Source organism: Nicotiana sylvestris, chromosome 12 (genome assembly GCF_000393655.2).
Source record: "Nicotiana sylvestris chromosome 12, ASM39365v2, whole genome shotgun sequence".
NCBI classification, from domain to species: Eukaryota; Viridiplantae; Streptophyta; class Magnoliopsida; order Solanales; family Solanaceae; genus Nicotiana; species Nicotiana sylvestris.
The window spans coordinates 16,061,659-16,072,474 of NC_091068.1; the positions used below are offsets into that span (position 1 = coordinate 16,061,659).

General features: G+C 35.0%; 1 protein-coding gene and 1 pseudogene across 3 annotated transcripts; both read left to right on the forward strand.

Annotated features, from left to right (window-relative positions):
* Positions 1-970: 970 nt before the first annotated feature.
* LOC104229657 (autophagy-related protein 18a-like) lies at positions 971-8,140 on the forward strand. 3 transcript variants are annotated; one of them, XM_009782335.2, is made up of 5 exons: positions 971-1,095; positions 2,538-3,498; positions 4,576-4,774; positions 6,827-6,953; positions 7,791-8,140. In XM_009782335.2, exons 2-5 carry the CDS (start codon positions 2,644-2,646, stop codon positions 7,879-7,881), a joined length of 1,272 nt encoding a protein of 423 aa, XP_009780637.1. In that variant the 5' UTR covers positions 971-1,095; positions 2,538-2,643; the 3' UTR covers positions 7,882-8,140. The 3 variants fall into 3 exon arrangements, with proteins under 3 accessions (XP_009780637.1, XP_009780638.1, XP_070021566.1); XM_009782336.2 differs by having other exon boundaries at positions 971-1,068; XM_070165465.1 differs by lacking the exon at positions 971-1,095 and adding an exon at positions 1,291-1,761.
* On the forward strand, positions 2,439-2,619 carry LOC138884492 (U2 spliceosomal RNA; annotated as a pseudogene).
* Positions 8,141-10,816: the final 2,676 nt, after the last annotated feature.

Below are 10,816 nucleotides of genomic sequence, written 5' to 3' on the forward strand. Positions count from 1 at the left end.
TATAACAATATCTCCAAAATATAAGCATCTTTCAGCGAAAAAATTATTTATCTACACCTACTTTTTACCTCAAAATAAATATAAATTCGAAATTAAAGATATAAACATACTAAAAATTAGCTATAATTAACACTAGAAATTTATATGCAGAAACTTTTATAGATTGGGAAAAAGTTTAAAATAAATTCAAAAAACTCAACTGCTCAAACTCAAATTTAATTTCTATCGAATTCGAATAGAATAGCAGATATAATCCTGATTTAATAGAATTTACCTCCATAACACTCAAACTTACTCAAATTTGCCATTGTTCACTTTTGGTCATACACTTGATGTTAACGGAGTCTTTATCATTAATTGAGCTCCATCTTAAAATGAGTGAATTCTATGGGTCAAAATTATTCGAGAAAAAATATTCGAATTTAATCATCTTATGTGCAGTTGTTACTATATGTTGTATCTGTTTCTTTTTTATTTTTACCTTGAGCCGGGAGTATATGAAAACAATCTCTTTACCCACATAAGGTAGGAGTAAGGTCTGCGTACACTCCACATTTCAAGACTTCACTTTGTGAGATTACACTAAGCTAGCGTTTGGCCATAGATTCCCAAATTTGTTTTGAAAAATCTAATTGGGACAAAGTTTGGTTTGAAGATGAAAATGTGTTTGGACATACGTTTTCAAAACATATTTCTCAAATTTATTTTGGAAAAAGAAGTGTATTAGTAGGGATTCGGCCCAAAATCAACTATAAATTTTTTGGGATTTGAGATTTGAGATTTTGTCAAAATATAGGCAAAAACTATGGCCAAACGTGTCCTAAGATTGTTGTTGTTGTATAAGACTATTTTGTAATTCAGGATAAAGTTGCTTAATTTAAATAATAAAAAGACAAATTTGACCCTTTTTCACTAAATATCAGTGGGAAGACTCCTAATCCAAATATTCTTCTAAAAGAGTAAACAGTTTCCTACTCCAAATACAAACTGATATTTCTCTCTTTCCTACAAAACCCCACAGGTCCCAGCCCTATTTTAATATCCTTTTTCCATCCTCCTGCTCATTACGTACGTTGCAATTCTCCTTTAATTAATGTAAGTATTATAGATATTAACTGTTGCATTAATATTCCTGCTTATTATTTTTGTTCATATCAATGTCTTTTTAAAATTAGATATCAGTAATTAACCCTAGCTAATTATCTTCCTTTTTTTCCTTTGATTATGTTCATTAATAGCCAGTAGGATTTCTGAGAATTCATGATTTCTTTTTTTAAAATTTCATTATTTAACAACTTAGTTCAGTTTTATTCTTGTGTAATGATTAAAAAAGTGATTTTTGAAGCTTAATGAGTTTATTATCATAAAATCGTCTATGATCAACTGTTTTTTTAATTGTATTAATGTATTTGTGCACTTTTTTTTAGTTCTGTTTTTGAGGCTGGGATTGTAGTATTGTACGGTTCAGGGAGTGCAAATTACAGAGGTTGAGAAAAGAATAAAGAAGGAAAAAGGCCCTGCAATATTCACTTGTGCTACTGGATTTTTTGTCTTTTCTAACCAACATCTTAAGTATTATTTGGTAGAAGTAGAACTGAATGATTTACCCGACACCGGTCGGGAAACTAAAAAACCATCAAGAGTTGTAGTGGATCGGATCCCTCCACCCTTAATAAGATGTCTTAGGCTTGAGCCTGAATATGGAAAAATCCAGGCGCGAATTTGGATTAGTCAGGGCCCTGTGCGAGTACCATAACTTGGGTGAGAAATCAAAAAAAGAAAAAAAAATGAAGAAAAAAAAAGAGAATGATTTGAATCTTTAAGGGAAATTTTTCTATATGTAATTCATGTTCTTGATATCACTTTCATGGATTCTAGTTCTATAAGTGAATCAGTTTTGTAATTTAAGCTACTGAGTGTTGTCCGTTAGGGCGGATGTAGAATGGACCTTGTAGCTTTGAATCTGACCCTGTATAAGTTCAAATGATTAATCTCGAACCCATAAAGTTCAAATCAAATCCTGAATCCCCCTCTGTTGTCCATTACTTGATGGTTGATTCACTGACTTTAAACAACTGAGTGTAGTTTCGTTACTTGATGGAACTAGAATGAAATTCTTTCATGTGTCAATTACTAGTTGACCAGTACAATAGGGTAAGTGTCTATTCATAATTAACCAGGATAATTTCTTTCTTCATTTGTTTTTCCTCCCATAGAAGTCACTATATTGTTAGTATAATGGAAGTAATTAGGAAGAACAGTGTGTAGCGACCAGTAGGAAGAACCACTTGAGGGTGTTTAGCGTATTGTAGTGAAAACACTTTCTTTTTTTTTTTATTTAAAAAAAAAAAAATTCTTGTAGCATTTTCCTTTGAAGAATTTGTTTTTTCCTTTTGACGTTTTATTAACACTGCTTGTATATCTATACTGCTAGTTTTATACCTTCCTCGGCCTTTTGGCTAAGATCAAGTGTAGCATCAGTGCTTATCAGTTTAATATCAATACAGCTAGTTTTAAGTTATGTCTTTCTGATGCAGATTGATGACCGTGAATGTGGTGGTGACTATCTGATAGAAAACATTATCCGTTTAGCTTTGAACTTAAGCTTGATAACCTTCTAAAACCTCTTTCTAATCCCTGTCCATGGCCACTGTTTCCCCTCTTCCCCCGCCATTTCAGCACCCAACCACTAATTCAAAGTTTAACTCACCAATGCTTCAACCTTACTTAGAGCAACTACAAGAACAACACAAACAACAGCTTCAGCCGCAGCAACAAGATGCTGTTGAGCAGGTAGATAATGAGCCTGAGCAGAGTCCCCTTATCCAAAACTGTCCTAATCATGGTTTGATCAATCAGTCAATCTCGACTCTATACCGTGTTTCGTTCAATCAAAACAGTAGCTGTTTTGCCATTGGCACTGATCGTGGCATTACAGTCTATAGCTGTGACCCTTTCAGAAAGATGTTTCAACGGTACTTTGACAATGGAGGTGGTATTGAAATTATTGAGATGCTCTTCTGCAGCAACATACTTGTCTTTGTTGGAAGTGGAGATAATCCACAATATCCTCGAAACAAGGCCATAATTTGGGATGATCATCGGAGCCGCTGCTTGGGCGAACTCTGTTTCCGGTCGGCTGTGCGTAGTGTCCGGCTTCGACGTGACTGCATCGTAGTTATACTTGAGCAGAAGATATTTATATATAATTTTGCTGACATGAAGCTCGTCCACCAGATTGAGACAATTGTAAACACAAAGGGACTCTGTGAGATTTCACAAGCGGCTGGATCACCTGTGCTGGTGTGCCCTGGATTACGAAATGGTGAAGTTCGTGTTGAGCATTTCACTTCAAAAAGGACTAAGTTTATTTTTGCGCATGATTCTAAGACTGCATCTTTTGCACTTAGTCATGAGGGGCATGTGCTGGCAACAGCAAGTATCAAGGGTACTCTTATCCGGATTTTCAGCACACAGGATGGTACGTTATTGCAGGAGGTAAGATTTTGAATGCTGTTTAGTTCAGTCCAGGCATTGCATTTTCATTTATTACAAACCTATTGTAAGTAATAGCAGCATTTTTGTCTTTTTATCTTTCACCAATTTATGATTAATTTCTGGACTGCGAAACTGACCTTGTAATGTACTTCATGTATCCAGCATATCTGTTTCTTTTATCTTCATTTTATAACTCTCGTTGATCAAAATAACAATGCTTTGATTTTTCATTGTATTTGCTTATGCTGAACATGGATAGATTAGTGGCGTTGTTGGTTGAAATTCCTTGGTTTTCATTGATACTGTCAAGTAAACTGTCGCTGTAAACCATTTTCTAATGTCTCAAGTTTACCTATCGAGTCTTTACTCCGTTTTCCCCGTGATCCATGACTCAGAAAGCTTAGCATGTAGTTGGTACTCAGTGTGCTCTCCTTGCTCGTCTCTGCCTTAGTTTATGACAGATTGTAATTTTTTGTAACTGGAAGTGGAATTAGAGTTAAAAAACGTAATGTTGTTAAATTTTGCCAAATGCCAATTCCTATTATCTTCTTTCTGTTTTTCATATTCTCCCATAATTACAAGCTTCAATTTTATTATTGTTATCCATGGTGTAGTGGTAGACATTTCAGATATAGATTGTATAAGATTGTAACATTTTGATGGTTTGCTTTTTCTACTTTGCCTGCTAATAGGCAGTGGCGGAGGCAGGATCTCCACGAAGGGGGTTCAATTTTTTTTTTTTTTTGTAGCTAGTGGGAAGTGAACCCATGACCTTATGTAGATTTTGAATCCCCTTGACCACGAAACTACACTTTTGGATTGTGTTAAGGGGGCTCAAAACTTAATATATAGAGGTAAAAAACAGATTTTGGCTTATATATACAGTGTAATTTTTCAGCGAAGGGGGTTGTGGTGAACCCCCTTGTGCCCCCCTAAATCCGCCCCTGCTAATAGGTCTACTTTATCCATACACATAACCTACAAGCTAGATTGATTCTTTTAACTTTCCCTTGTACCAATTAAACAACATTTTTGAGATATCTAGTTTTGGTAAATCACATGTGATACATGATCCAGGTGCGTAGAGGTGCTGATAGAGCAGAAATTCACAGTGTTTCATTCTCTCCGACTGCTGAGTGGCTAGCAGTCTCTAGTGACAAAGGCACTGTTCATCTTTTTAGGATCAAGCATCTTGGGAATCAGGATAAGACAAATACTCCTCGTAATTCCCGTCTTACTCTGGCGGCATCAAGTTCACCATTCTCCTTCATCAAAGGTATGGTTCCCTTCTGAACACATTTGTAGTTTTCTGATTTCTCTCTTGTTTTTTTTTTCTTTTTCCGTTTCCTTGTTTGAAAATATGCAAGCGGAATTCCACCAAGAACACTAAGTTATTTGACCTTTGATTTGGATGCCTTCTGACTCTTGTTCAGCATCAGGGGTGGATGTCCTGGACTATGAGTTTATAGAAGAGATTATGGCAACTTATAACATGCAATTATCCTATGATAGTTAACCGTGTTAGGCTTGTTTTCTGCAGACAAATGCTCCAGATTGGTTAGCACACACGGCAACTTGACTCTCCTTTATCACACTTCATCTCGATGAACTGGCCTAAGAACTAGACAGCTTAAACTAAAATCTGATCCCACATCAGGCACTTGGCCATCCCACGCTTAAAAAATGTTTCTACTATACAATCATAGTTAACTAAATACTTATCTAAATCGCCCCTTGCTTTTAAACAGCCATAGTTGTGATGTCATTTAATATCTAAGCTTGTATCTGATGACATCAACCCTTTTTGTCCTCTTAACATCTTTATGGGGCCATCAACCCAAGCAGTAGCGAATATGGCACTCGGACACCGGGTTCATCTGAACTCAGTACTTTCAATGCGGAGCATAAATTTATGTGTAAAAATTCACTAAAATTGCAGCAAATATTAGGTCTGAAAGGTTGAATACACTGGGTTCAATACTAAATAATTTAAAGGTCGAACCCATAGAACTTAAATCGTCGCCTCTGAAACCCAAGCTTTGGAGACAGCAAACCTTTGTGACCCTTTACCGGTTCATAGAGAGTTTTTTTCATAGCTTGGAGGCATATGTTAGATATGGTTCAAGAAAGGATAAAGAGCGGTTGGGGGGAAGCAAACTCATGATTTTCTTCCTGCTGTGCAATTATGAAGTAGAAGAAATTTGTTTCTTCCTTTCTGCCGAATATAGACGAGTTTTTTTAATATATAACTAAACAAAGGATATGGCACTTAAATTTGCTCTTTTTCTTCCTCTCTTGCATCTCATCTTTTCACTCGAAGGCTCTCAATTTGGAGTCCTTTCTAGATTAGATTCGTATTTTGATCATTATGAATGCTAGCTCACTCGTTGCATTAACATTCCCATTTGGCCGAATATCTCTGATGGAATTATGTCCTAACAGCATGCAAGTTATTTTCTAATTTTCAAGCATTCCGCTGAGTTCTGCATCACTCTTGCACACTTCTTATAAGAATTGAGATATCACAAGTATAAAAACCATACTTTCCTGTCCTGGACGGACATCTTACATACCCCTGAAGCCCTCCTGCACAATGTCTTTGCCTTCTTGGTCTAATTATTGCAGCCACAGATAAATAATTCTAGCCACAAGGTGGTGCTAATAGCCTAATACTTGTTAAATTGTAGCATTTTCTAATAAGTAGTATTACTCATAACTTATTTAAGCAGCCAGATATATAATTAAACAGATTAATTCTCATGCATCTGAAGACTAATTAATGAAGGATCCATTTACACAATTTTTTTTCCTGACATATTTTGGCTTATTTGAGTCGCGCAGAAATTGTTGTACAGTAGTATTATTTGTAACTTATATTGGAGAATCATGAGTGGTGATTAACTTAATGTAATAGGGTTGTTTATAATGGAGAATGGTTTTCTCTCTGCCTTTGGTGATCCACATGCTTCAATCAACTAATTTTTTTCGTAAGTCAACTATTTTTACGTGGACGGTCAACATACTGCAGTCCTCTTTTATTGGACTTGGGATCGCCTATGCATTGTGATTCATTTGCATACTCATAGTATCCTGTATTTTTTTCCTCAATGGAATGGGCTTGAAAATGCTTAACATGAAGCTTTGATTCAAGAACTTCTTTATTTTCTTTTCTTAATTGAGCTTCTCACCAGTCTACCTTTCTCTCTTCACATGTATATTAACTTACCAGCTGGCACAAGTTGACCCAAATAGTGACGCTTGAAAGTAGCTATAGCGCTCTTCTGTTTTACTTCTCTCAGGCTCTGAATTTGGTTTTCTTTTTTGGCAGGAGTGCTTCCAAAATATTTTAGCTCAGAATGGTCAGTGGCACAATTCCGGTTGCCTGGTGACTCCGAGTATATTGTCACATTTGGTCACGAAAAGAATACATTGATAATTCTTGGCTTGGATGGAAGGTAGGCCCAGTGTTAAGAGAATTTCACAATACTTATTACTTTATCTTTCTTGCATATAAATACCTATACTTCTAAGTTCTAGTAAAACGTCCATGTTGGAGGACCGAGGGAGTTTAGCACAGACCTTGCATTGTCTTTATTATGCTTTCCTTGTTTTAACGGATGAAATTGACAGAATATTGTGCAATGTCTCACAGAGTTTAACTTAACCTGCCTGTTTATTGACATATATATGCATTGTACTGTTAGCAGTGCTTGTGGAGAAAACAGTTTAGACTGATGATACGTAGAAAATGGTAGTTCAATTAGTGACTCGGTCTGGGAATAGCATGAGCTCCTCAGAGCCTGCTATATAAATAGTTAGTGAAAAAGGCAAATATGATGGTTCATCATCCTTATGTTTTTGGGAAAAGAAAGATATATTCAATTCATTCACATAGACTTACAATACCAAAAAACTGAACAAAAGGAGGGCTGCAAATATAACCACTGGTTGAGCTAAAGATAAGGGATTGATTTAGGAAGTAATATGGTCTTCCTTACTCATCAGTGTCTACTTCTTCAACTATTACTGTGGATTTTCCGGTGTTAGATTTTTGATCGTGTAATTGACTTCTTAACTTTTCCCTTTATTTGATGGAGTTTCTCTCGCTCACACAATTACTTGTGAATCCATACACATAATTCTACTATGTATAGTTTTGGACGTGTGAGTGACTTTTTCAACTTTTCCCCTCATTGGCTGGAATATCTCTCGCACACGGTTACATACATTATACTTCTCTTAGTCTGATTAGCTTGGTCAAATTATTGATATGTGATCAACTTGTTATGCAGCTTTATTAGATGCAAGTTTGACCCAGCCTCTGGCAAAGAGATGACTCAGTTGGAGATTCACAACTTTCTTAGGTCTGATAAGGCCTCGTAATGGAACGTGGGATCGGCTTTCCTGTCTATGCAAGGATAGTATTTGCTTCCCGTAGTTGCAACCTGCTTTTCGGTCGTAGTATACACTATTGTAAATATCGTATATAGTGAGTAAAACAGTAGGTATAACCAACAGTTTTGAACTAGTTGATGTAAAGAACATCGACTTATTAATATGTTACCAAAATTGTAAGATATAGTTCAGTTTAGAGCCACAAAAAAACCGTTACTCGTAGCAAAATATGTTCTCTTTTCTTTAAGTTTGCTTCATTTCACCTTTTCTATTTCTACTATGTGCAAAGATAGTTGATGAAATGGTTGCATAAGTTTGAGAAGGTTCAACTAAGTGTGGATTTAGCTAAAAAACATATAACTAAGTTCATGAAAGTTTTCATGTTTAACTTTAATGAGCTTAATTTTTATATGCAATCTAAGGCAATGTAGAGGAATACTTAATTGAACACTAAATTATCAAGGTTGTAATCCTAGAAAAAGAGGGGTTGGGGGGGGTGGTGTGGTGTGGTGTGTGTGTGTTCAGTATTGGTTTTGGACACCTGTTTTTACTCAGAAGGGAAAATTTTGTACAGTTTTTGGAGACAAAAGACTTATCATGGCAAGATCAGTCTCAGTATTATTAATGATCAGTTGTTTGCATAATATCTTCAGCATTAAACTTCAATATTCTATTCTTAAATCATTGTGATAATTATGGGACTAAAACTATAAAATTTATCTGAAAACATTGTTGTTGTATCTAGTGGTGAAGTGCTTGACAAGTAGTCTGCCAAGGATGAATTAGTTTGTCCTTTGTCCCTATACATGGTTTCTTTCTTAGTGCTTCTAGATAGTCTTCTTTGACAAGGACCTTCAATCTACTTTCTATTTTTTTTCCTTTTTAATAAGGCTGCTATTCAGGTATCTATTTCATCTAGATAATTTCATCGGTACTTGCTATTTCTATCAATATAAGTGTCAGGTATTGATATCGACCACAACTTAGGTAGACATGCGAAAAATTCATATAACATTTTTTCAATTTTTGTTTGAGGAGCCTTGGAACAACGGTATAATTGTCTTCGTATGACCAATAAATCATAGGTTCAAGTCATAAAATCAGCTAATAATACTTACGTTAGGGTAGACTGTTTACATCATACCCCTTGAGATGCAGTCCTTCCCGGACTCTATGTGTCACAAGGTGCTTCGTGGATCACCCTGCCCTTCCTATTGAAATTTGAACTCGAATCTCTATCATTTTTATCGATTTCATTGATTGCTAAGTCACACGTTTGCCGTCACCTTCCCTCTGTTTTCCCAATGATTGTTTTACCGTGTGAGTGGACAAAGTCTTTGTTAAATGCGAAAAAATCATGTATCATTTTCTTGTGTTTTTGTTTGGAGTAGCCTTAGAATTACGATAAACTTATCTTCATATTATCTATAAGTTACAGGTTTGAGCCATAAAATCAATCATACTTGCGTTAAAATAAATTGCGTACATCGCAACCTTTTGGGTGCGGCCCTTTCCCGAATCATGTGTAATACGGGATGCTTATGCATCAGCCTGCTTCTTTTCTTGTTCGAATTTGAACTCAAATCTCCTATAATTTTTTATGTGACTTTATTAATCACTAGGCTACACTTTTGCGTCACCTTCCATATACTTTCTCAATGATTGTTTTACCGTGTGAGGGGACAAAGTCTTCGTTAAATAACTATATAGGGGATTTGCAAGAAGATCAGGACGCCTAGTGCACCCCACCCATATCTCTATCTTTTTCTTGAATATTAGAATTCACGTGCATTACTTTTCTTGAGTAGCACGAAACCCTAATTTACTTGCTAGCAATTACGTGTATGACTTGACATAATTCTACAACCATAACAAAATGCAATAGGTACAATGCATGATTCAATCATAACAATATAATAAGAAGTCATACTAGTAAAACACGTGTACGCGTCTATGTTATAATTAGCGGTTGAAGCAGGACTTTTACCAAGGGAATTCAAAAAATTAAAAAAATAAACACGCAAAAAAGTTAAAGGGATTCAACACACACACACACACACACACACATATATATATATATATATATATAATATATATATATTAACCTTATAAATACAGTGTAATTTTCGACAAACAGGATTTGACTGAACCTTCTTCCGTCCATCTGGCTCTATCTGTCCCTTGTTATAATCCTGATAAGTCTGTTACATATAACATAAAATATAATCGGTTGTATGTCGACGTGACAATACTAAATAATATATAGATCTTGAAGTATAAGGCAAGTAAATTACCAATCTTCTAAGAAACTAATCTAGTCATTTTCTCCTCCAAATAGTCGTTTGGGGCGCAAATATTGAACCATAAACTAGGATTGAATGTCAAGAAATTAGAGTAATAAACTAGTTGTAGTATATACTTATTGTCTTGTGGAATTCTAATAACTCTTATAAAATGTTATATCCATAATTTAAAATTTTTATTAGAACTTGCCGATGAAATTTCCAATGCAGAATGCTTCAATAAAAGAAAGAGATGTGACAAAGAATATTCTACGTATACAATAGTCCTCAAGTCAAAATTATGGCTAGTAAAAGGGGCAAAGAGATATCTAGAGTCACCTCAAGTATCGTGTTCAGTGTAGTAAAAAATTCACTTTTTTTTTTTAAAAATTGAACCTAGTTAGTTAATTAAAAAAAAATCATATCTTTCGTCTTATTGTTTTGTTCATTTTTCTGCTTAACTACCAGATACCATAATTAAGATTAGGGAAAAAAAGAGAGGCAAAATATGTATCTAAAAATGTTACAATAACTCAAATTAATGATCAAACTTACTGTAATTACTAGAAGCATATTTATTTTAGTGAAATTTGTTAAAGGGAAGGTTTGAAATTAGAGGGGAAATCTCTCAAGTTATATCT